General features: G+C 33.8%; 1 protein-coding gene across 3 annotated transcripts in view; it reads right to left on the minus strand.

Annotated features, from left to right (window-relative positions):
* The window catches only part of IBTK (inhibitor of Bruton tyrosine kinase), a 94,265-nt gene that overhangs the window by 46,821 nt on the left and 19,831 nt on the right, over positions 1–27,613 (minus strand). For 2 of the 3 annotated variants that reach the window (XM_032857996.1, XM_032857998.1), the window contains exons 3-16: positions 27,027–27,123; positions 25,717–25,841; positions 21,548–21,658; positions 19,262–19,432; positions 16,097–16,214; positions 15,837–16,017; positions 13,305–13,428; positions 11,087–11,264; positions 7,987–8,164; positions 6,183–6,782; positions 4,984–5,070; positions 4,425–4,507; positions 4,308–4,345; positions 3,771–3,867 (exon numbers count right to left, since the gene is read on the minus strand). In XM_032857996.1, the coding sequence (XP_032713887.1) occupies positions 3,771–3,867; positions 4,308–4,345; positions 4,425–4,507; positions 4,984–5,070; positions 6,183–6,782; positions 7,987–8,164; positions 11,087–11,264; positions 13,305–13,428; positions 15,837–16,017; positions 16,097–16,214; positions 19,262–19,432; positions 21,548–21,658; positions 25,717–25,841; positions 27,027–27,123 (2,188 nt within the window). The remainder of the gene's footprint in view (positions 1–3,770; positions 3,868–4,307; positions 4,346–4,424; positions 4,508–4,983; positions 5,071–6,182; positions 6,783–7,986; positions 8,165–11,086; positions 11,265–13,304; positions 13,429–15,836; positions 16,018–16,096; positions 16,215–19,261; positions 19,433–21,547; positions 21,659–25,716; positions 25,842–27,026; positions 27,124–27,613) is intronic. The other variant, XM_032857997.1, reaches the window with a different exon arrangement.

A 27,613-nucleotide genomic window follows, 5' to 3' on the forward strand; every position in this document is an offset into this window, starting at 1 on the left:
CAGTCGTTAAGCATCTGCCTTCGGCTCAGGTCATGATCCCTGGTCCTGGGATCGAGCTCTGCATCTGGCTCCCTGCTCAGTGGGAAGCCTGCTTCTCCCTCTTCCACTCCCCTTGCTTGTGTTTCCTCTTTTCGCTGTGTCTCTATCAAATAAATAAATAAAATCTTTAAAAAAAAAAGAGGGGCGCCTGGGTGGCTCAGTGGGTTAAACCTCTGCCTTCGGCTCAGGTCATGATCTCAGGGTCCTGGGATCGAGCCCCGCATCGGGCTCTCTGCTCAGCGGGGAGCCTGCTTTGCCCCTCTCTCTCTGCCTGCCTCTCTGCCTGCTTGTGATCTCTCCCTCTCAAATAAATGAATAAATAAAAAATCTTTAAAAAAGAAAGAAAGAAAGAAAGAACAACTGAGGATTTTTATACAACAAAGGAACTACAAAAAGAAAAAACAAAGCCGAAAGTCAGCAGGAGGAAGAAAATAATAAAGATTGAGCAGAGGGGTACCTGTGTGGCTCAGTAGGTTAAGCATCTGACATAGGCTCAGGTAATGATCTCAGGGTCCTGGGACTAAAGTCCACACTGGGCTCTGTGCTCAGCAAGGAGTCTGCTTGTCCCTCTCCCTCTGCTCCTCCTCTCCCCACTCATGCTTTCTCTCAAATAAAATCTTAAAAAAAAAAAAACTGAGCAGAAATATATAAGCTAGACATTACAAGAACAAAAAAGATCAACAAAACTAAGAGTTGGTTGTTTGAAAAGATATAATTAACAAACCCTTATAAAAAAAGATTCCCCTCAAAAATAAAATTCTAAATGAAAGAGAAGACATTACAAGTGATATCATAGAAATGTAAATTTTGAAAGACTACTCTCAACAATCGTAGGCAGACAAATAGGATAACCTAGATGAAACAGATGAATTCCTAAAAACATGATCTACCAAGACTGAATGAGGAAACAGCAAATCTGAATAGACCAATAAGAGAGTAAGGAGACTGAATCTATTAATCAAAAATCTCCCAAAAAAGAAAAACCCTAGACCAGATGGCTTCATGGATGAATTCTACCAAACATTTAAATAAGAATTAAAACCAATCCTTCTCTAATTTGTCCAAAACAAAACAAAACACCCCAAAAAACAAAAACTGAGGAAGAGGGAGAACTTCCAAATTTCTTTTATGAGGCCAGATCATCCTGTTACCAAAAGGAGTCAAGGACACTACCCAAAATGAAAACCACAGTACCATATCCCTGATGAATATACCTGTAAAAATCCTTAATAAAATAGTAAGAAACCAAATTCAATAGCATGTTAAAAAGATCATACACTATGATCAAGTGGGATTTATGCTTGGATGCAAGGATGGTTCAGTACATACAAATCAACGAATGTTGATGCTATCTTAACAAAATAAAGAACAAATATCACATGATCATTTCAGTACAGGCAGAAAATGCATTAAGACAAAACTCAACATCCATTCATGATAAAAACTTTCAACAAATTAGGTAGAGAAGGAATGTTCCTCAACATACTGAAGGCCATCTACAACAACTCCAAAACTAACACCATATTCAACAGTAAATACCTAAAAGCTATTTGTCTAAGACCAGGAACAACATAAGGATGCTCACTCATGCCATTCCTATTCAATATAGTACTGGAAGTCCTAGCAAGAGTAATGAGGAAAATAAATAAATAAATAAATAAAATAAACATCATCCAAACAGAAAAGGAAAAAGTAAAACAGTCTCTGCAGGTGACAAGATCATGTATCTAGAAAACCCTAAATGCACCATCAAAAATCTATCAGAAGTAATAAACAAATACAGTAAAATTGCAGGATACAAAATCAACAAAAAAATCAGTTGCTTTTCTATGCACAATGAACTATCCAAAAAAGTAATTAAGAAAACAATTTCTTTCACAATTATATCAAGAATAAAACACTTAGGAATAAATTTAACCAAAGAGATAAAGATCTGTACTCTAAAAACTATAAAACACTGATGAAAGAAATTGAAGACAAAAATAAACAGAAAGATATTCCATGTACAGGGACTGAAGGAATACTGTTAAAACATCCACTCTACCCAAAACAATCTATAGATTCAATAAAATCCTATCAAAATTCCAATGGCATTTTACACAGAAACAGAAAAAGTAATCCTAAAATTTATACGGAACTACAAAAACCCTGAATAGCCTCAGTAATCTTGAGAAAGAAGAACAAGGCTAGAAACATCACACTTCCTGACTTCAAAATATGTAACAAAGCTGCAGTAATCAAATCTTAAGATATTGCCATAAAAAGCAGACATATATACCAATGGAACAGAAGAGAGAGCCAGAAATAAACCCTCATTTTACAGTCAATTAATCTTCAATAAGGGTATAAAGAATACAAAGTAGGGAAAGAATGACCTTTGCAATAAAGAGTGCTAGGAAAACTGAACATTCACACGCAAGAAAATGAAACTGGACCTACACTATACACTATAGTCAATTCAGAATGGATTAAAGAATTAAACAAAAGACCTGAAACTATAAAACCCTTAGAAGAAAACAGGGTAAAAGATTCTAGTCTTGCCAGTGATCTTTTGAATATGACATCAAAAATCACATGCAACAAAACCAACAATAAGTGGAATTACATGAAACTACAAAGTTTCTGCAAAGCAAAGAGAATTAATAAAATAAAAAAATTAAATTAAAAAAAAGGGCAACCTTTGGAATGGAAGAAAATATTTGCAAACTACATTTGATAAGGGATTAATATCCAAAATATATAAGGAATTCATACAACTCAATAATAAATTGGGACAAATAAAAAAATGGGAAAAGAGCTAAATAGACATTTCTCCAGAAAAACATACAATTGGCCAACAGGTACATGAAAAGGGTGTTCGATGTCACTAATTATCTGGGAAATGCAAATCAATACCACAAGAGATGTCACCTTACACCTGTCACAATGGCTATTAATAAAACAGAAGATAACAAGTGTTGGCAAGGATGTGCAGAAAAGGGAACACTTGTGTGCACTGCTGGTGGGAGTGTAAAATGATACAGCCATTATGGAAAACAGCATGGAGGATCCTCCAAGAATTAAAATAGAGCTACCATATGATATAGCAATCCCACTTTGAGATTTTTAGCCAAAGGAATTGAAATCAGGATCTTGAAGATATATCTGCACTCCCATGTTCACTAAGCACAATTAACAACAGTGAGGATATAGAACAGCCTAAATGTCCACTGAAGGAAGAAAGGATTAAAAAAATGTGGTATACACATATAATTAAACACAGTAGTACACCAAGGGTGACTGAAAACCCTCTGTAACTAAAAGATTGGTGTGTTACTTGAAAAAGTATATAAACGCAATCTCTCCATAAATTTTGCTTCAATTCTTAGTCTGTTTCTTTTACTTCAGAGATATTATCACAAGGAGGAAAACAAACAAGAAAAGACTTGCAAAGTATTTGTCAAAAACTATTCCCTATTGTCTGTTCCTGATCTCAATCACAAAAGCAGCTGGGTATGAAACTGTTAAATCTAATCTCAACCATTATACATAATCCTTATAGAGTTCATTTTCACGTAAGTACTGAAAATTTTCTTTTTCCACTCGTTTAATATTAGTAAGTATCCCTATTGATGATTCTAAATTTAGCCTCTTTGATGGCTTATTTCAATTAGAGTAGAAATTAAGATTCATGTTGATTCTGCCATTACTCAATTATATCTTAAATATCTAAAACATCCTCTTATTAATACCTTTTATCACCACAGCTTCATCAGTATAGAGGTAGTCCAAAATAACTTTTAGTATGTCAGAATGTATTGGCATTTCCAAAGCTGTACAAGTGGAAGCCTAAATAAAATAAAGTAAAATAATTAATTTTAAACTAAAAAAACTACCTCATTCTGACTGGAACAGAAAATCTGAATAGGAATAACATCAAATGCAAAAGAACATTTATAAAACAAAATCTAAAATGACATACATTTAATTTTAAAATGGCTTGTAACATGGGGAATCAAGAAAAATTGAAACAAAAACCAATCACACTGGTATTCCAAACACATGTCCAAATAATAAAGGGGAAATTCTGACCTAAGAAGTTTTTCTGTAACAATTTTTAATTCCAAATGTTTCTATTTTCCAGCAGGCCAGAGCATAAATGAAGTTTAAAACAAAAGTGAAACTGACTTAAAATATGCAGTTCCCATTCTGCACTTCTTTAGTACATAATTTCCCAAAAACGAAAAGAAGTGTGATTACCAGCCATGTGGCTTCAACTTAAAACTTACCTCAATCCATGAGCTACTCAGCATACTATGAAAATATTCTGGGAAAGAAAAGGTATAATTCATTAGAACAGTTAAATAATACTAGTAAGTCAGCAATTAATTAAGAAGTATACCTACCAAGTCTAGCACAAAGAACACACTTATGGCAAGTAAATTCCTTTCCATCCACTGATTTCATGGTCACATCACATAGAAATGAACTGAAAAATAAATTTTTTAAATTGAAATGAGAATGATTTCTTTACATATTTAGCAAATAGGAAATTTATTATAGGATTTGGCTTAAGTTTATTTTCTTTTAATTAAAGACAGCAGAGAACAAACAACCTGAGGATATGCGTACAGATAAAGTACTTCATCTCCTTCCATTTGAGGAAAGATAATAAGGGCCTTACAATAAAGATAATATTTAAAGGGAACTGAATACAGATAAATATTCAAAAAAAAGTTCTTCCTTCTAATTCCTTCTAATTTTCCTTTTGCATTACAGACCAGGTGTTAATATTTTATCCATTTACCTCAACATCTCTCCAACATTCCTAGAAATGAAGACTAGTAAAGATTAAATGGTATCTACTCATATATTTTGCTTCATATGTCAGTTAGAAGAGCTCTGTTTTCACACTTAGGTTTCAAAATCTAAGGATGAAAAGTTTATCTCCATTTCCTAACTTACCACTTTTTCTGATTTAGCTTCGATTTATTACCAGGTTTCTTCTCAATAACATTAATTTTTCCATTTTCAAATTTGACTCCATCTAACCTATCAAGAAAAGATAAAAAATTAACAGTTGGTGGACCAAAACAAACAACAGAAATCCAACAAATTACCCTATATAATCATATAATTTATATCACCCAGAAAAGGATCTCAACAAACTCTACTCTGTGATAAAAGAGTACCATATATTCTTCAATTTTACTTCAAAGTACAGTTGATTGTTGAACAACGCAGCAGTTAGTCACCACTATGTACCCCCCCTCTTATAGAGTTGAAATCTGCATAAAATTTTGACTCCCCCATAACTTAAATACTAATACCCCACTGTTGACTGGAAGACTTCCCAATAACATAAACAGATTGGTATGTTTATACTTTGTATGTTACATGCATTACGTATTGTTTTTACAATAAAAGCTTAAGAAAATGTTAAGAAAATCATAGAGTATAAATTTATAGTACCATACTGAATTTATCATAAAAAATCTTAATACAAGTGGATCTGCACAGTTCAAACCCATGATTTTCAAGGGTCAAATGCACATTAAATACAGTTACTGACAATAAAACATATCAAAGCCATAGCACAAAGTCCTTCAGTGTTTTTAAACAGAAAACCTGATATATGATTCTCTCCTCTACCCCACACATTAGAAGTTACACTGCCACAAGCAACATACATACCTTAAAAAAAGAGAATTCCAAAGAATCTGGCTTAAATGACAAATCTGTCTTAGGCACTTTACACTTGCTACATGACAGAACTACATCAACAATTTGAGATCACTATTATCCTCCCTTTTATATAATGAGAAACTGAAGTTCAAAGAAACTAAGAAATCTGCCATAGCCATAGAAGAGCTAAGAGACATATATAGGTCTAACTCCTAAGACAGTACTTTTTCCAGTATACCACACTGCCTACCATTCCAGATTCCTGTTACACAAACACCATGGAGAGTTCAAACCCACTAACAGCCTCCATAGTTTTAATCCAGAGAGTCCTACAGAGATAGTTTTAGCAAAAAATGGGAGAAAAAACACATCCAAAACAGAAGGAGTTGAGGGAGGGAAGAGGGGTAGTAAAGAAAAAGAGAAGAATTTTTAAAAGGACATAAAGAGGTTCAAGAATAGATATTAAGGACAAGCCATACCTACTACTCAAATTACTGAAACCAAATTTCCTTGCAACATTTTGCAACATTCTTACAGGATCATCTTCCCCAACACTTTTCCCTTTATTGGAAGATTTTGGTTTGCTTTTCTGCTTTTCATTAACCATATGAGCTTGATTACTTCTGTAAACTTCAAATGCTGACTTCTGATTATCTTCATGGCAATTCATTTTATTTGAATGAGAATACATAGTGCCCTGATATTCTTCTGGTTTTTTGTTTAAGTTTATTCTTGGTGTGAAGCCATGAATTAAAAAGTCACAAGTATCTGTGTATATAAATTGTAAAAGGTACTCAAACAAGTCAGGATGAACCTTCTCTACCACAAAGAGATGGCATCCTGCAGAATCTTCATCTTTCCGATAAACATCTGTAAAGTCTAAAGAGGTCCCATCTGAATGAAACAATTTCTGAAAAAAGTCAGAATGTGCTGCCAAAATATATTTATGTGCAGAGAAGATTCTATTGCCAACTTGAAATGTCACATCATGTATGTTGTCCGTTTCATCAGTTTCCCTTAAGAGTTTGCCAAACTCTTCAAAAAAGGATGATGAGGATACCGCTGGAATTTCATAAAGGCTAGAAATGAAACGAAAATCATTTTTACTTTCAAGAAATGAAAAAAAAAAGCATCCCTAATCAATTCTCCTTTTAAAGTACAATTTCTTTTTTCCTTATTAAACTTACAAGATTTTAAATCTGGCATTTCTTAAAATATAAGAATATTGCAAAGTCTTATATACCATATCACACATTAAAATGTTTTTATTCCTTTTTATATTTTTCTGCTACACTAAAATGACAAGATTTAAGTTTTCCTTCTAAAGCAGTGTTTTCTATTTCTACAAGGAAATACCAGGATATAAATTCAAATAACCATTTCACAGAAATTTTTTAAATGATTGTAACTAAACACAAATGACTTTAAAACTAAAAATATCCAAAAAAGAATACAGTCCTTAACCTTTTATATCCTCTTATTTTATCCTTTATCCTTTTAAGTGAAGAAAACTAAATCTACAAAGAACTGAACAAATACTTCAACCAAATCCCAGAATAGGATAGAAACTCAGAAACTAAATATAAAGATAAATACACATACAGACATACAGTATGTTCTTTCAGTATAGTAAGATGATTATCACACCTTCCCAATCCACTGTTCACCTTTCTAGGTAGGGGAAACAAACCTTCAGGTTTGCCCTGGATTGAGAGCTTTCTCAGAAGATGAGAGTTTTGGTGCTAAATATGGGACAGACCTGGGCAAACCAGTATGGATGGTCACCCTACTTCTAGGACTTCTTTCCAAGAGTACCCCTGATATTTATCTTAACCTGTCATCTCCCTACTAATGTGACTTAGAGAAGATTTGCACTGAGATTCAAACTCCCCTACAAACCACTCTATACTACCTCTTCTTTTGTTAATTATCATATTCAAGTGTTAGAAATTTTTGCAAACAATTTAATGCTTATTATATATGTCTCAGAATCTGAGAACCTAGAGTATATCATAAAGTACTAAGATATAAACTTTGTGCATATACATATATATCTTTAATACTTTCAATAAACAACAGTTTACAAACTAAGAGAAACACTTATCATTCCCACTGTAACAAATTCTACCTTTGAGATATCCAGGTAACATGATTTTATGTCTAAAGCCTCTACAAGTCTTAGCAAAAGCATTTCAATTAAATTTGTTCCAGGAGCTACTAAAAACAAAAGAAAACCCAGTGATTATTCCTTTTAAAAATGAAATTTAATATATACGAGTGTACCTTGTTTTAGGATCTGACTGCAAGATTGCAAAGTTGCATCCACTTGGGTCTGTGCTGACACTAACAGCTCTATGGGCAAAAGTAAGTTTCTCAAGCCGAATTCTTTCATATACACTATTTATATCAGAGACGCAAGACACATCTGATGAGGAATTATGGAGATTTGATAAAATCTCTGCTAAAAAGAAAAATAAACAAACTTCCATTAATGGAGGCTTTACTGAAAATCCTAAAATGGTTTAGGAGTAAAGAAAATAGAAAAACAATTAAAATATAGAAATCTTTTTCATATATGTCTTTTTGAAGAAGTATATCCTCTCTCTCTTAAACACAATTTGTGCCCTATGTACAGGTATTATAGAGGAAATTTTGGTTAGTCAATTCTCAATTATCCATGACTTTATCTCTTTCAACAAAAACATCTTCCACACTGCAACCAAAGTTATCTTTCTAAAAAGCAAATCTAGTACTATACTGGCTTCTAAAATTCCTCAGTTTGCATTAAAAATATGTAAACTTAGCCTTTTTATAATTTGTTTGCGTGTTTATTTGTTTCCAAATATCTGAGTGACCATACTGTGCTACTGTGATACAGCAATCATCAGTCTGTCCCTAATGATACAGTAGTGAACAAGACAGGCATCCCTACCATCTCAGAATACACAATCCAGCAGAGAAGACAGACATTTAAACAAATGATTGTTTCATTACAAGTCAGATTAAGGCTATGAAAAGAAGTATGAAACTTGCATGCAAAAAATGATTCTGGCTGCAATAGGAAGAATGCTGAAAGAAATTAAAAATAAAGACAACAAGATCACTTAGGAAACTATAAGAGTCCAAAAAAGAATAAATAACACACTGAAGTTGCAGCAATACAAGAGGAGAAAAGTGGAAAGATTTCAGAAACATTTGAGACAGAAGTGACAAAAACCGGATGACTGATCAGATACTGGAGTGGGGGGATGTGAGGTGTCAAAGATAACCATTTACTTAGAAAACGTTGAAAAGCAAATGTGGGAGCATGAGATCATGAATTCAGTTCTAGACCTACACTAAATCTAAGATACAATTCGAAGACCTTCAACATTTACAAGTTTCAACATTTTGGTTACTCTGTCAAAATTTACTCTCTTTCAGTTTTATGGGGCTTCACTAATCTTTCCCAAACACTCAGTTATTGCAATTTCTATACTCTCAAACCTAACATATACATATTAGTATTTGTAAACTGTAAATAGTTATGTATATGTCTATTGTCACTACAAACTTATGAATGTCTGAAATGTCTGAAAACGAGCCTATCTTACATATATTTTGTTATCAATAAAGCATAGCCCTATATCTGACACATAGTAAATCTACTTTAAAGTTTATACACTTATATAATCTATAAGAAAAAAAAGAAATGCAACAAATCAGTAATCACTTCACTGTGGCTTTACGATTTTGAAGAATAGGTTTATAATTTTCTGAATAATTTTAAATGTTCCTTATATATGTTTTGCCATACAATAACAAATTTATTCATTTAATAGATGATTTAATAAGGGACTACTATGTGTCAGGAAATATGCTGAATGCTAAGGATACAGTGAAATAGTCACGGTCCTTGCCATCTTACAGTCTGATAGGAGGTAAGCATTAGAAAAATTAATCACAAAGATAAATAAATAACAAGTAAAAATGACCTGTATCCTGAAAATACCAAGGGAATATGAAAAGTGGCACAGGGTACTTCAATTTAGATTAAGAGATCTGTGAAAATATCTCTGATGAAGTATAAATAAAGCTGAGATGTGAAAAATTAGAAAAAGCCCTGGTACTACTGAAAAAAAATTGAAAACCTGAAGGTCAATCTGACTGGAGAGTGGTAAATGAAAGGGAGTTCAGAGACACAAACAAGGGTCAGAGCAGGAGCTTTCAGGATAATGTTTAGGAAGTGGAGAAACCATTAATGAGTTCTGAACACAGGAATATTAGAATCAGATCTTAAAAGATCATTCTGATTATCAATTAAGAATAAATAAAAAGAAATAAGAGTATGATTAAGGAAAACCTATTTTGTACAGTAGTCCATGTGAGTAGGGACAGAGTGGGACCAACGAACTGTGAAGTGGTAAACGAATTCTAGTTTTTCCAGCAGGAAAAAAATCAACAGATTAATAATTATGGATGAAAGAAAAAAGTTGGTAACCTAAGTTAAAAGAACAATGCAAGTAATCCAAAAATTTATAAATTCATAATCAGATAAAATTAAGAATGAAGTATATAGGGCGCCTGAGTGGCTCAGAAGGTTAAGTGTCTGCCTTCAGCTCAGGTCATGATCCCAGGGTCCTGGGATCGAGTCCCACATTGGGCTGCCTGCTCCTTGGGGAGCCTGCTTCTCCCTCTGCCTCTCTCCCTGCTTGTGCTCTCTCTCTCTTTCTCATGAATGAATAGAATCTTTAAAAAAAAAATTTTTTTTTTAAAAATGAACTACATAATGAATAACTTCTATTTTCAGTCATGGCATCTTAATTAAAGCTATCCTTTATATTCACCAAGTAATGAAATAAAACTATTCTCTATTCAGCAACTGTTTAATACTACTTTTATTTAATTCTCATTAATATAGACTTTGTTCTTCCCATAATTTCCCTTTAAGCTATGAAATGCACATTTTAAAAACTTTAATTTTATATATACAAGTAGGTAAATTATATATATATACATTTACACACACACACACACACACACACACACACGTATAAGCCACTCAATTCCCAATTTAAAGAAGAGAAAAAATGGAGCTTGGAAGATGATTTAAAAGCATCTGGGTCTGGGAAGTTTTTTCTTTAAAATTTACACTTCCCTGGTCCTATAGCCAAGACCTCAGGATATACTGAGACAGATAAACAGTTGAAAACCAGATTTAAGTGAACTGAATTCAGCTTATCTGCGCGCACACACACACACACACACACACACACCCCAAAAATCCGAAGAGGAGACTTAAAGGTAAAACCTAGTAACACTTGTCAAATCTAGTAATAAACACTTGTGAAATTAAAGGTTAACTGAAAGATAATTTACACATTATTCACATATATGAACTGACCTTTCTTTTCAGAATTCTTTTTTTTTTCTTCAAACCATTTCCCTCTAAATCCTTCTCCATCCTGTGTGACAAATAAAATGTCTTTTCTATTTAAAGCAATGTCAGAAATGAAGACCTGGCGTGGATAGGCCCATCGACACTGCTTCAGAGAACTGCTGACTGATCTCCAGCAAAATACCTAAAATAAAACCAAATTACATTGGAATATATATTCCCATCATCATCTGAACAATCAAAAACTGAAATCAAGAAATAATATACCTAAAACAAAAGCCCTGATTAATGTTTCATGTTCATTCTTTCACAGAAAAAGATACTATAAAAATCAATTTATTTTTAAAGAACTGTATCTTTCAAAAAAAATACATTAAGCAACTATGAAACATTAAAATATTTAAAAGACACTCCTCTTAAGAAGTATCATTCAGTATTACTTGCTTTTCACAAATCAATCTACTACAATGATAAAGGAAAACAAAAGTATGAAAGCTAAAATTTAGATATCACACTTGTTATAATACCATCTGTTTGCAAGAAGAATGAAAATCAGCCTACTGAAAATCCAAACTTTAACTCTCAAGAAAAAAAACAGTGGTATGAATAACCCTATTTTATAACTAAAACAAAATTTTACAGATAGAAAAATTAAAACAGAGTTCAATGGCTTCCAAATGGTTCTACAAACCTTAGTATTCCTGAAAAATGACTTAGAACCCGCTGCACAGGGATGGAGAGAATAAAGAGAGGTATGGTCTTGAGTTTCCCAATTCAGCTTTATCCAGAACAGTAACTCTTATCTGCTTCATATATTTGCATTCCAAGAAAGATTTTATTTGAAAAATTAATACTGCTGATTTTTAAAAGTTCAATTCTCCTCATATTTAAGAAAAGTAAAACACAAAATGGTACCTGCCAAGGTCACTCAAAAGTTAAGTTAAAAATTAAAAAAAAAAAAAAAAAAAAAAAAAAGACTATACTGATTGATTCCTTCAGAGATTGGTTTTCATAGTAAGATCCTAATTTTCCAGAAAGTAACAATGAAAGGTATAGACTAGATCCCTATTAATATAAATGAAACACATGCTAGAGTCAAATGTTTTTTACACTCACTATTTTATATAATCCCATGCCACTGCTTCCTCCTGTATAAAATTAGAGTTCTAATTCTAATATAGTTCCCTATATTAAAATGATAGACCACAGATTTATACCAGTAGATGGAGCTTTATGATTAATTCTTCAATTTCCAAAATGTATTTTATAGCACTTTATAAACCTCAGAAAACATTGTTTTTTCTATTTGATAAGCAAAAAGCAGAAGGCAATCTGTGTTTTTCTAGCTATAGTGTACAACTCTTTGTTACTATATATAATATAATTTTAATTTAACAATTTCATTAGAGAAATGTACTGATATATTTGCAGAGGGAACTAATTGAACTCTATTTAAACAGAAAGAGATTAGCGATTCTTTCTATAGTGATCCATGAAGGCATTATCTTAAATATGACAGCTATAATCTCTAAAAATATACATTATGTGTACATTTACTTAAAACTAAGTCTGGGGGGCACCTGGGTGTCTCAGTGGGTTAAGCCTCTGCCTTCAGCTCAGGTCATGATCTCAGGGTCCTGGGATCGAGCCCTGGGATTGAGCCCCGCATCAGGCTCTCCACTCAGTGGGGAGCCTGCTTCTCCTCTCTCTCTGCCTGCTATGCCTACTTGTGATCTCTCGCTCTCTGTCAAATAAATCAAAAAAAATTTTTTTAAATCTTAAAAAAAAAAAAGAAAACTAAATCTGGGAAAAATTTTCTAATTATGAAACAAATTTTTAATATCACCCGTTTAGCTTTTAATTTAAGAAGCAGTTACATAAAATATCTCCTATCTATGTAATTTGCTATCTCCATCAGTACTCAATATGCATATCAAATAATCCATCAAAATCCCCTATTGATTTCCATTTCAAGCACAGTAAATGAAATTTTAAGCTACAGTTTAACAAAGCTATACTATGCAACATTAGTTAAATGTCGTCAAATTTTCTTTGAAATATCAGGTCCATACTAATTAGTGCTGGACATCAAAAATGCGTAGAGAAACAAAGTCAACAGGAATCATCATTATCTAGTAATACATGTTCACATTATCAGGTCCCTTATAGCTATCAACTCAGAATAAAATTACTTTAAAACACTTTTGCATAAATATACACTCACCCTTCCAGCTCCATCCATTGCAAGAATGCAAATTTTTTGACCTCCATTTTCTTTCAAATTTTCAGGATCAACCTTGTATTCCATACGCCCCCCAGAAACAAGAACTTTTTTCAAGTTTAGTTGTCTAAGTGAAAAAGAAAATTCTTCATTAATATGTTCTTTAAAATAGACACACTCAATTTTAAAGAAATTACTAATCAAACAATAATCTAGGGTGATTACTGTGAAAGGTGAAGTAAGATGATTTGGCCTTTGGTAACCTTAGTCTCTCCTTTCTGTATGTGTCCCCTATATAATGGCCTTTTCTTTTCATTGCAAGTACTTCCCTCCCAAATGCCTCTACCCATACATATACACACTTCTGACACCTAAAGCCCCACTTTAGAACGCACACGTTTACTCTACTGGATACAACTGCTAAGACTAAAAAACTTTAAACCTGAAAATGAAATAGAAATCCTTAATTTCAAATATGGACAAGCCTAAATAGCTATAGATACCAGGAAAATCATCAGCAATGTTGCTAATTTAGTAACTCGTCTACTAGCCATTTCATTATACCTATACGTGGGATAGTCCTATAACACTGTGTGAAACTTGCCTATTACTACTCTAATCATTGTCCTCCTTTCAGATATTTTGCCTACATTAAAAGATTTTTACTTTCCAAAATAACAATCTACAACAAAAAATTTTCTTATTTAAAACCTGGATATAGGGGCGCCTGGGTGGCTCAGTGGGTTGAGGCCTCTGCCTTCAGCTCAGGTCATGATCTCAGGGTCCTGGGATCGAGCCCCGCATCAGGCTCTCTGCTCAGCGGGGAGCCTGCTTCCTCTCTCTCTCTCTCTGCCTGCCTCTCTGACTACTTGTAATCTCTACCAAATAAATAAATAAAATCTTAAAAAAAAATAAAATTAAAATTAAAAAAAATAAAACCTGGATATAACTTATGTTTATGTAATTTAATGTTATCAGGGCAAGTTTTATAAATGTTAATCAGTAACAAAACCTAACATCCCACAAATCACCTCATGCTCAAAAGAAAAACCTAGTCAGTCAGTTCTAAGAAACACTTATGTTCACATTTTCATGTTTCTAAAACTAAAATATGACCTACAACTGATACCCTTCCAATTGTTACACATAGAAGCTGAATTGTGACAAACTGATGGCTGACATTCTCTGTTCATGAGCTTATTTCATGGATGTTATATGTCTATGAAGTACTATCTCATTTACAATAGCAAAAGCAGATTCTGTTGCATTTCAGTATCAATTTAAAAACCTGACTGCTTATTTAAAAATTCACATGAGAAATCTCTAGAATTCCTGCACACTACTGCTTCCACTAATTGAGCTATACTCTTCCAGGTATTTGAATTTCATCTTATTTGTTCCAAGATCTATTTCTCTACTTGTATTTATTACTGTAATCACAGAATGAAATATTAAATAAAGTAATAAAATATTAGTCTTAAAGGACTTTTTTTTTTTTTAAAGAAGTTGAATACTTTGGAATGACACAATAAAAATGCACAGCAAGGGGCACCTGGGTGGCTCATTGGGTTAAGTCTCTGCCTTCTGCTCAGGTCATGATCTCAGGGTACTGGGAAGGAGCCCCACCTTGGGCCCTCTGCTCAGTGGGGACTCTGTTTCCCCCTCCCTCTGTGCCTGCCTCTCTGCCTACTTGTGCTCTCTCTCTAATAAATAAATAAAATCTGTTAAAAAAATGCACAGCAAAAAACTGCTGTCAAATCAGAAATAAATTAATCAACTATATAAGACTGAAATATATGAGAAGTAAAGGACTCTTAACATATTAATTTACCTCACAATTGATTTTAAGAGCTTGCTCCTTAAACTGTTCAAATGAAATCACAGATGACACATTACAGGTATGGTTTATGCACAAAAGCTAGGGAACTCCAACTGGCAGACCCATCCAAACTTAAACTTAGGTTTTATGGTTCCCTGCATTACCTGATCTTTTCAACGAGCCAATCAACTGCTAATCTACTGCATGCTACTATAACCTACTTTCAGGTAACAAAAGGCTACACAAATTTAAAGATAAAAAATATACCAGTCAGTTACAAACACAGGGACTGAGAATCCATGATATGTAACTTTTTTTTTTTTCAAAATAAATAGGTACATAACAAAAAAAGGCTACATATGAACCAATGATGATTGCATCACAAACCAAGAACCATGATTAATCTAGATCTGTGTACCTGAAGCATAAAAAAAGGAAGGAAAATTTATAGGTCACATTTAACCACATGGTAAATATAATTCTGAAATACTTTTTTATGATTTGCAGAGAACTTCTACGTATATTTCCTGGGTGCATGTCAAAGACTAAGCTTATCAAAGGCAAAAACTCTTAACTTTTCCTTTCAGCTTTAAATTGTCTTTGTCCAGTTTTCTTCATCTGACACTCCAGAGCATAGCATAAAGTGAATCCTCAGAGTTTTGCTGGAAGAACTGAATTATTATTAAAGTTATATTTCTTTACAAAAATACACATACTTAGACGCCATCTTCTTGCACTGATAGTCTGCAAGTAAGTAAATATCTCCTCTTGTGGTAACACAGACTGTGGCCCCATCACTTGCAGCAACCAAAGACAAAGTGATATCCTTATGATGAAGGGCAGAGACTTGACGAGGAGCAGTTACATACTTTTCTCCATTGGGATCTGGCAAATAACCTAAAAAATTACACAAATAAATCACAAAATATCCAAAAATTCAATTTATTTTTCAGATAATGTCATCCAGATTTCTTACCCAGTTGTCCACCATTTAGCCCCATAGTGTAAACAGCTTCTCTAGTCCACAGCACTGTATGAAACCTGCCTGCTGCTACTCCAATGATCGTCCTTCCTTTTAGATATTTTGCCTGCATCTATTCAAAAGGACAATTAAGACAACAGTTTATTATATTATTAAGAACAAATATAATATTTCAAAGATCCAGTAAACCAGAGTAGCAAATATATGGCACACTAACTACCAGTGCCCCCTTAAGTTCTAATGGCAGAATTCATTAACAGATCTTAGCACTAACACTAAGACTCCAACTCTTCTCAGAACACAAGATATTCTGATGTAGCCACTTCAAGTCAGCAGTTCTAACATATAAAAAATTAACACGGTAGAAAAGCCAAATCATCCAACCTGTCACCAAGCAATATGCAAAACAGGCATTCTATCAGAAAATAAAGTACTTTTAAATTTGACATAGTCAGGGTCTCTCAACAGTGGCACTAATGACATTTTCAGCCAGATGACTCTTATTGATGTAATGTATTCACTGATTCTTGTATGAATATTAAACCACCCTTGCATCCCAAGAATAGCCAAAGCAATCTCAAAAGAAAAAAACAAAATTGGAGGTATCATAATTCCAGATTCCAAGTTACATTACAAAACAGCAGTAATGAGAACAGTATGGTATTAGCACAAAAAAAAGATACATAGATCAATGGAATAGAACTGAAAACACAGAAATAAACCAATTATATGGTCAATTAATCTACAACAGAGGAATGACATTGTAAACACAATGGGAAAAAGACAGTCTCTTGGTATTGGGAAAACTGAACAGCAACATGCAAAAAATAAACTGGACCACTTTCTCTCACCATACACAAAAATAAACTCAAAATGGATGAAAGATCTAAATGTGAGACCTGAAACCACAAAGATCCTTGAAGAGAACACAGGCAGTAAGGTCTCTGACACTGACCATAGAAACATTTTTCTAGGCATGTCTCCTGAGGCAAGGGAAACAAAAGCAGAAATAAACTACTGAGACCACATCAAAACAAAAAGTTTCTACACAGCAAAGGAAACAACCAACAAAACTAAAAGACAACTTATGGAATGGGAGAAGATATCTGCAAATGGCATATCCAATAGAGGTGTAGTATCCAAACTATATAAAGAATTCATACAACTCAATACCCAAAAAACAAATAATCCAATTAAAAAATAGGCATACGACATGAACAGACATTTCTCCAAAGAAGACATATAGACGGCCAAAAGATCCATAAAAAGATGCTCAACATCAGGGAAACAGAATTCAAAACTACAGTAAGATACCACCTCACACCTGTCAGAATGGGTAAAATAAAAAACACAAATAATAAGTGGTAACAAAGATGTGGAGAAAGGGAAGTTCTCTTGCACTGTTGGTGGGAATGCAAACTACTGCAGCCATTGTGGAAAACTGTATGGAGGTCCCTCGAAAAATTAAAAACAGAACTACCCTACGATCTAGGGATTGTACTACTGGGTATTTACAGAGATAATACAAAAACACTAAAGAGATACATGCACCCCTATGTTTACTGCAGTATTATTTACAATAACCAAACAGCCAAGTACTCATCAAAAAATGAATGGATAAAGAGGTACACACACACACACACACACACGCACGCACACACACACAGGAATATTCTTCAGTCATAAAAAAGAATTAAATCTTGTTTTTTGCAACAACATGGATACAGCTAGAGAATACAATGCTGAGGCAAATAAAGAAGTCAGTTAGAGAAAGACAAATACCATATGATCTCACTCATATGTGGAATTTAAGGAAAAAAATGAGCAAAGGAAAAAAAGAGAGAGACAAATACAAATCAAGAAAGAGACCCTTAACTACAGAGACAAACTAATGGTCACCACATGGGAGGTAGATTGGGGAATGAATGAAACAAGTAAGTGGGGATTAAAAGAGTACACTTACTATGTCGGGGAAATAAAAAAGAAAATGAAAAAAAAAAAAAAGAGAGAGAGAGAAAATACTGGACATATTCAGAGTCTCCCAACAGTGGCGCTACTAATATTCAGCCAGAGGATCTTTGTTGTAAGGGACTACCTTTTAAACTGTAGGTTTAGCAGCATCCCTGGACTCTACCCACTAGATGTCAGTACCACCCCCACTCCAGCTGTTACAACTAAAAAGGTCTCTGCGCGTGGTCAGATGGCTCCTGGGGATGCAAAAGTAACTGAGAATACTGAATATGTCCGTATCAACCTAAAGCTCCAAGACAGCCACACAATAAGAATAAAAACAGGAAAGAAATCTACCATTTATCAAGAAATCTACAAAATGATTAAATATCCATGAAGTCCATGACTACAGAAAATGGATTTTCCAACCAAAAAGTACCACAGATTGGAGAATACCTCTAACAACTTCTCGGTAATTCCTATTGATTCATTAGTCATCCAGAATGGAAAAGCTTAGATTTAAAAGCTTATTAATTAAAAATATATACCTAATAATAACCTTAAATCCAGAGGATTAAATCAATAAAGAAACTTCATCTCTGAAAATACAAAATTTTATGATCTGAAATCTCACTTGTTATTGAGTGATGATTCTAGCAACATATTAGAGTACCAGTCCTAGTTTTTTCAACTAGGTCTGTGAAGCTGAGTAAAGGGTACCTTCTGGTAGTGGCTGTGCAATTGGGAGGGGGAAATCAGAACAAAGAAGAGTGGCTTTGGACACATGTCCACACCTCACATAAACTTGCCATGTATGTTTTCAGTGCGAAGGCACATTTTCCATGAGGCCAATAAGCTTAGTCTTCTGGGTAACTCACTTACATGGCCATTTTGCATTTTAAAACTTCATATTTTTTTCTTAAGGAGGGCCTCAAAATTATTTGTTTCAAACCCCAAAAATGTGGATCCCTCTCTGCTTATAAATACTTTAAAAGCTAAAACTAAAGCACTTTGGGGCCTAATTTCCCAATTGCCTTCTCCCTTACTCCAAACAAATGCTAATTTGTATTATGCTTAATGTCTCCTATGAAAAATAAAGTATATACCACAAATATAAGTAAAATAAATTGCCTATCAATACCTTCCACCTTTTGTTGTCATACAGGTTTTATAGCAAAAAGTCACCTTGTTTTGAAAAAGGAAGCTTACCTGTCTCGGTACATTACAACTAGAGGGTGGAGGAATAATTCCTAACTGATGAAAAATATTCAGACCAAATGTATAAACACAACCATCTTCAGTCAGTACCACAGTATGATCCTTAGCAGCTGCCACTTGGGAACAATTATGACCACTCAGTCCTTCCACAAGCCTAGGGATCTACAAAATAAAATTAACTTTAGTATAATATATTAACCATTTATACAAAAATACAAAGAGAATCTGGTGATTCTATATCCAAAATGATATGACTAATAAATGGCTGATCTATCATAAGTAAACTCTACAGTTTAGCAAAGAAAGGTGAGTTTAACAGGATATGGACATTGATTTATGAGTAAAATACAAAACCCCAGTATGACATTTCAGTAAAATAATTCAATCCAACAAATGATTTTTTAGCCCTTATCATACACCAAGTGCAAATTTGGTTAGTATAAATAAAGAGCTCTTCAGCCAAAGTATTCACTGATGTATTGAAAAAAATAAATAAATAAATGGGAAAATACAGGTGTGAGGAGTAAATGAGCTGGTAAGTATAAAAAACAACAGTCTCTGACACTGCACAAAATGAAGATAATAATGCCTGTAATCTCACAGTGTTGCTGTGAGGCTTAAGTCAAGGTAATGATACTGCATGAAAAGCATCACTGATATCTAGAACATAATAAACCCATGAAAAATGAAAGCTGTTGTCATAGCTCTCTCTTTTTAAAGTACCCTTTAATAGATAAATACACCAGTAATCCCGTCAAAAAAATTTACCTTAAAAATAACCTACTGAGGGGCACCTGGGTGGCTCAGTGGGTTAAAGCCTCTGCCTTTGGCTCAGGTCATGATCCCAGGATCCTGGGATCAAGCCCGGCATCGGGTTTTCTGCTCAGCAGGGAGCCTGCCTCCCCCTCTCTCTCTGCCTGCTCCTCTGCCTATTTGTGATCTCTGTCTGTCAAATAAATAAATAAAATCTAAAAAAAAAAATAACATACTGAGGCAACATTATTGAATGCAATAATTATTAGGTTTCCAATTAACACTAAGTTTCTGTACCATAAGACTCAATTTTGTGATTATACAAAGAAAATATGGGCTCGACTTTTACATTTTTAAGATTTATTTATTTAGAGAACATGCATGTGTATACATGCAAGTTGTGGGGGGGGCAGAGGGAAAGAATCTTCAAGTAGACTCTCCCCTGAGTGCAGAGCCTTAGGCAGGGATAAATCTCACAATCCATGAGATCATGACCTGGGCTGAAACCAAGATTCAGAGGCTTAACCGACTGAGCCATCCAGGCACCCCCAACTCAACTTCTAGACCACAATACTTTGATGAGAAGTTAAAAAAAATTAAAACACCAAGGTTTTGCAATTGGTCTGACTTATGGGGCACCTGGGTGGCTGTCAGTTATCTGTCTGCCTTCAGCTCAGGTCATGATCTTGGGGGTCCTGGGATAGAGCTGTACTGAGGTCCCTACATAGGGAATCTGCCTCTCCCTCTGCCACTCCCCTTGCTCATGCACATGCGCGTGTTCTTTCACATTCTCTGTCAGACAAATCTTTTTATTTTTATTTTATTTTATTTATTTATTTGAGAGAGAGAGATCACAAGTAGGCAGAGAGGCAGGCAGAGAGAGGGGGAAGCAGGCTCCCTGTTGAGCAGAGAGCCCGATGTGGGGCTCGATCCCAGGACCCTGAGATCATGAACTGAGCCAAAGGCAGAGGCTTAACCCAATGAGCCACCCAGGTGCCCCATAAATAAATCTTTAAAAAAAATTAATCTGACTTTTAAAATTTCAACTATGGAAACATTTTAAAGCTTATTTATATGCTCTCCTGTCCCAGTATTTGCCAAATGCAAAATATAATTTTCCTTTAATGCTTTAGAATTCGGCATATCTAAATCCTTTAATTTGAACATGATAGAACAAGAAACTAATTGATTTTTTTAAAAGATTTTATTTATTTCGGAGAGAGAGAGAGTGCATAAGTTGAGGGTGGGGGGGCGGGAAGGCAAGGAGAAGTAGACTCTCTGCTGAGCAGTGAGCCCTTATCAGGGGTCTGTTCCCTGACCTGGAGAACAGGACTTGAGAAAGAGAGGCTTAACTGACTGTGCCACCAAAGTGACCCAAATAACTGATTTTTTAAAATTCTACTATCAGTTGCTATATTACTCTCTGCTTATAGTAGATTAGAAATTTTTTTAACTTAACTGAAGTCTCCATTTTATGGAAATTTTACTGAAGTTACCTAAAATGTGTAATGACATTTCAATTACCAAGCATGTCTGTTCATCTCCATGGCCTAAACGTCCTCCAGGACCATGACCACAGGTATAAACCTGCCCTTTCTGAGACAGAAACACTGAGTGAAATTTACAAAGCACCACCTAAGAGAAAAGAAAAGATTATTATTAAATTTCTCTGAATAAAATATCCTTTATTTTATAAAAAAATAAATTACAGAATACGGCAAACTGTTGAAGCAGAATGATGGGGAGATGGGGATTATATGTTCTCTCTACTTTGAATATGCTCTGTAATAAAAATTAAAAATGTACACACTCTATTTTAAAACCATGTCTACAAACACTGACAAATGTGAAAAAGAACAAAAAAGAAATTAGCATATGTTACCCACAAAAGAGACGACTAAACAAAGGAAATGCAAATCTCAAATGCTCAACTACAAAAAGCAGTAGCCAGCTGTTTCCCAACTTTATGGAATCCCAAACAATGAGAACTGGGCAGTGCAACAGGAAGCACAAAATATGGATATATGTTATTAAAGAAAATAATGGCAATGGCTTAAGCACATTTTTTAAAAACCAACATCACCTATACAGGTATTGGTAGTTAGATAGTATATCTTTTTAATATTTCTGATTTTGTCGAATACATCTTTAATATCATTACAGTGAATCCTTTCCAGAAGATTTTCAATTTATTTTGCACAGATCCACAGGTGGAATCACTATCTATGGCAGCTATAGCCATTTGATATGTATTTCTTAAATAATAAAACTTGAAAGTCAAAAGGACTCCTTGATCCATGGGCCACAAAATGAATGCTGTCTTAGCAGGCATGAAAACATGAATCTCATTGTACGTGTCCATCAAAGCTCTTGGCTGACCAGGTGCATTATCAATAAGCAGTAATATTTTGAAAGAATCTATTTTTCTGAGCACTAGGTCTCAACAGTGGGCTTAAAACATATATTCAGTAAACGATGCAGTAAACAGATGTGCTGTCTTCTAGGTTTTGTTCCAGTTTTAGAGCACAAGCAGAGATTTAGCATTATTCTTAAGAACCCAAGGATTTTCAGTATGCTTAAGAGAATGAACCCTGGTTTCAGCTTCAAGTCACCAACTGCATTAGGCCCTAACAAGACAGTCAGCCTGTCCTTTGAAACTTTGAAGCCACTCACTTGACTTCTCCCAAAAGAAAGCTCATTGCCTGCTTTGCAAATCTTGTTTAGTGTAGCCGTTTGCATTAATGATCTTACCTAGATCTTTGGGATAACTTGCTGCAGCTTCTACATCAGCACCTGTTACTTCACCTTGCACGCTGATGTTACAGAGAAAGCATCTTCCCTCAAACTTCATGAACCAACCAGCCTCTGCTAGTTTCAAACTTTTCTTCTCAACTTCCTCACCTCTCTCAGCCTTCATGGAATTGAAGAGAGTTAGGGCCTTGCTCTGGATTAGGTTTTGACTGTAAGGAATGTTATGGCTGGTTTGATCTTCTATCCAGACCACTAAAAACTTTCTCCATACCAGTAATAAGGCTGTTTCACCTTCTTACCACTTGGGTATTCCCTGGAGTAAGCACTTTTCACTTCCTTCAAGAAATTTTCCTTTGAATTCACAACTTGGCCAACTTGTTGGTTCAAAAGGCCCACCTTTCAGCCTATCAGCTTTTGACACTTTCCTCACTAAGCTTAATCATTTTTAGCTTTTGATTTAAGGTGAGAAGACATTTACCTCTTCCTTTCACTTAACCACTTAGAGGCCATTGCCAAGTTCTTAACAGGCTTAATTTCAATAATTTGTATCTCAGGGAATTAAGGAAGCCCAAGAAGAGGTAGAGAGAGAGGGAAACAATGGCCAGTGGAGCAGAGAGAACACATACAATCATCAGTTAAGTTCACCATCTTATATGGATGCAGTTTGTGGTACCCCAAAACAATTACAATAGTAATACCAAAGATCACTGATAACAGATCACCAGAAGAAATATAGTTAACTCCTAAACAACATGTGTTTGAACTTTAGTATGCATCCACTTAGATGCAGATTTTTTTCCAGTAAATACAGTACAGTACTTAATTAAATGTATTCTCTTCTCCCTATGACTTTAATAACATTTTCTTTTCTCCAGCTTACCTTATTCTAAGAATACAGTATATAATGCATAGAAGTATGTGCTAACGGACTATGTCCTCAGTAAGACTTCCAGTCAGAAAAGTTAAGTTTTTGGAGAGTAAGAAGTCATGCATGGATTTTTGACTGCATGGGGAGGTCAAGTGCCCCAACCCCCAATTTCTTCAAGGGTCAACTGTATAATACTAATGAAAAAGTTTGAAAAATTGAGAGAATTATAGAGATACGAAGTAAGAAAGTGCTATTAGAAAAATGGCAATGAAAGACTCAATGTAGGACTCACACAGACCTTCAATTTGTAAAAAATCTGGTGTCTTTAAAGTCCAATAAAGTGAAGTACAATAAAGTATGCCTGTTTGCATGTACATACACACATAACCTCTATACCACACTGCTATTTTTCAAAGCATCTAATATTGAGTATATTAAATTTCACTTTAATATTATTTAAAAATCCTTTTTTCTTACTTTTAAAAAGTATGTATATATACATTTCTTATGTCATCTATAAATATTTTTCTAACTTTGGACACAAAAAGTGATTATGAAATAAATCTTAAAATTATTTTCCAGAAAGTCAAGTTATAGAAAACAAGAAAATTAGAAGCTGAATTACAAGCTCTACTTACACGTATCCTTTAACTACTTGGTAATTTCTGTGAATACATATACTTATCATAAGTAATGTAAAAAGTCATTATCTCATTTAACTATAACACAAATACTTTTAAAATAAAACCCAAAATTATATTCATATTTATAGTACAAACTTAGAATGTGTAAAAGAAAAATCATTTTTTGAAGCCAGAAATAATATTTTGTTCAATTTTATAGTTAATATTAGAATGCCATTTATAATTTCTGACTTATATTCAGCAACCAATACCAGAGTTTAAGTGTTCCAACCTTAAAACCTCTGAATTTTTTAAGGAGATACGTGATTAGCTTAATACTCTGGAATATATTATGCTGAGATTAATAATCTCTACTCCATGGTATTATAGCATTAGCTCATTTCAGTGACTAATGGGGGCTCTCTACATAACTGGTGCTCAATAAATATTTCCATAAAACTTGCCTTCTCTTTTGTTATTTATACTGTTTTCCTTCCTACCCTATCCATAGTGCTTGCTTCAACCCTCATTCAATCCTCAAATAAGGATATAAAATTCCTTATATTCTTAATCTCTTCACAAAATACTCTCGCTTTCTTGCCGTAAGTGTAGCTTTCTCCTGAATATGCTCATTTCCTCCATAGCACATATATCCTAGGACCAGAAGATATAATGTTTCTGGTTTCCTAATGCTATCATTTATTCCTTCACTCTTATTTAAAAATCCTTGCTCCTGAAAAAGCTCAGCTCATGAAACGTGACTAGATCATGTATTAAGTCAGAAAAGGAAAACAGGAAAATTTTTTAAGTGCCCCAACTGTGATCAATTGTTAGTGGCTGCTAACGGGTAGAAGAGTATTTTAAGGATTCTGAGGACCTAGTTAAGCTCAGATGAACACACATACACACACAGATGCTGCATTATGGAAAAAGAGGAGTATGTCAATAGTAGCAAAATCCATGGAAGTGGAAGACATCATCCAGCAAAATGAACTAAGACCAAAGACCAAAACTTTCCAATATGTCAACTCAAATTTTATAATTACTTATATTTAAGAACTCAAGTTCGTTCACCTAAAACTAGTAACACTGAGTTTCAACAACAAATCCACTTGAGAAACAATATGAAGAACTCTATTTTTATGAAATGAAAACAAATGCTAGAGAATCAGTAGAAGCTCAACCTTTAAAAGTAGTATCTCTATAGTGCCTTCTAATTTCCAACACTGCTTGCACAAACATCTCATAGTTTTATGGTATTTAACACAATCTAAATATGATTAAAGCTAACACAAAATCTAAAATAGAATTCGTGAAGTTCTGTTGGATTTCTTCATTAAAATGTTATTATCCCTTCAACCAAGTTAACATAATCCAAATGAAAAGATAAACTAACAAACACAAAAGTTCTCTTTAACCTCTGAAAGTACTCAGACCGTACTTCAAAATACCTGCTTGATATAAACCCCACTCCTGGAGAACAGATCCACCAACTCTGGATGATGTTTGCTATTCTGGCTTCCATGCCCCAGGGTGAAATTTGTATTATCTCCCCAAGTGTAGACATCTGTAGGATCTAAAATGTAAATTAATTTTTACTTTTATATTTTAAAACAAGTATCAGTTGAGTCCAATTATATATACACTCTACTAATAAGTTTACCTCAAACAGAGACTCTTCATAGGAACTAATTCAACCAGCATATTTAGAAAAACACTGCCAACATTATTTTTTACATTATGATACTATTAACATATTATCTAATTCTAGGAATAGAAACGAGAAAATCCAAATCAGCACAGGGCTATCTCAATGTTAGGAATCTAACATTTGTTCCTTGTTTCATTAGCAGCTAATTTAACTGCCAAAGGAGTAAAATACCACCTGCTGTAGCCACTTAGTTTCTATGAAAATAATAATTATAGTTATTTAAATACAGAATGTTACCAACAGATACATAATATACAGTAATATTATTTATATATTATATACATACATGTAAGGGTTCTAGATGAAGCAAATGTGGTATCAGTTACTGTTCCTACAGAAACATTAACTTTAATAGTATGCTCTTGATAGATGCAAAAATCACACTTGTAATCAGAGTAATGACTATTTTGAAGTGGGAAAAACGTAATCACAGCTAAGTTTATGATCTAAATTTTCATTTTTACTTTGGAAGGCATATAAATTTCTTGAATAGAATTATAACTGTAACTTGCAATACAGTACTCAAGGTAGAAATAAAAATGAAAAATGTGTCCTTACTTAGCTTGCTCACTACTTAAATGCAAATTGTATAGAGTGGTCCATTTAAAACTCTTCTCCTTTTCCACCAATTTCCATTTCCAAAATTCAAAGGCGAACAAATTAGAGAAATAAGTAAAATCAGAAGGATGTGAGGGCAGAAGAATCACTTCTTTTTCCCTCTACCGCAAGTACTGATGTTACTTTCTGGATGGATGCACTTTCCGGATGTAACAGTAGTTACAATTCTGTCTTCCCACTTAGGGTGTGTTTTTACTCTTACAGACATAATATAGGTTGAAACTGACATTATATAGATTGAAACTGAAAATGCAAAATAAATCAGTGTTCTGAATAAAAGCCCAAAATTATCAGCTAACATACACCAAGGTAAAAGTTCTTTGCAGATATTCACACACAAATAAATTTTCTCAGGTATTTTAATAAAAACAAAGTTTCATTAAAATTTTCTAAGTTGTACCGTAATGGAATATATCTGTAGAATTTTCTTACCAGTAGGTTTGAATACTACATGTGTTGGTCTATCCTTCATTACAAGATCCAAAGCTGATAAGCCTTCTTTGTCTTGAATATACAGACTAACACCATGCTAAAATTTAAAAAAAAAAAAAAAAAGAGGGAAAAAAATATATGTTACTTCCAATGCTCGCCCACATTTTTTCACACACAGAAGAGAATTAAGAAAAATCAAATATCTAATTCTCAAGAACCAGAAAACCTGAAGAAATAAAATAAGTAACATTTAAAATCAAAATGAACTAGATATGAAAATTTTCTATGATGAGGCAAGTCTGGCTGCCTAGAAGGCCTTAGCTCTGGGTTTCTCTGTGCCTGTGCATATACTACATTTTATGTATTTAAAGAGCCATGCTCCATGTCTAGTTCAGTTAAGGGCTATAAAGACATCAAGGTAAACACAACAACACTAATATTAGAATTTACTGTTTATAAATATAATGTGATTACACAGGCCACCTCTCTTCTTGCTTAAACTTTGTTATATCCAGTATTTACATTTAAGACAATTATATTACTTTATTTCTATTTGTGTGATACAGATTTTCATCTTTGTATTTAAA

Source organism: Lontra canadensis, unplaced genomic scaffold (assembly GCF_010015895.1).
Source record: "Lontra canadensis isolate GAN:19392208 unplaced genomic scaffold, GSC_riverotter_1.0 scaffold14, whole genome shotgun sequence".
In the NCBI taxonomy this organism is placed as follows: Eukaryota; Metazoa; Chordata; class Mammalia; order Carnivora; family Mustelidae; genus Lontra; species Lontra canadensis.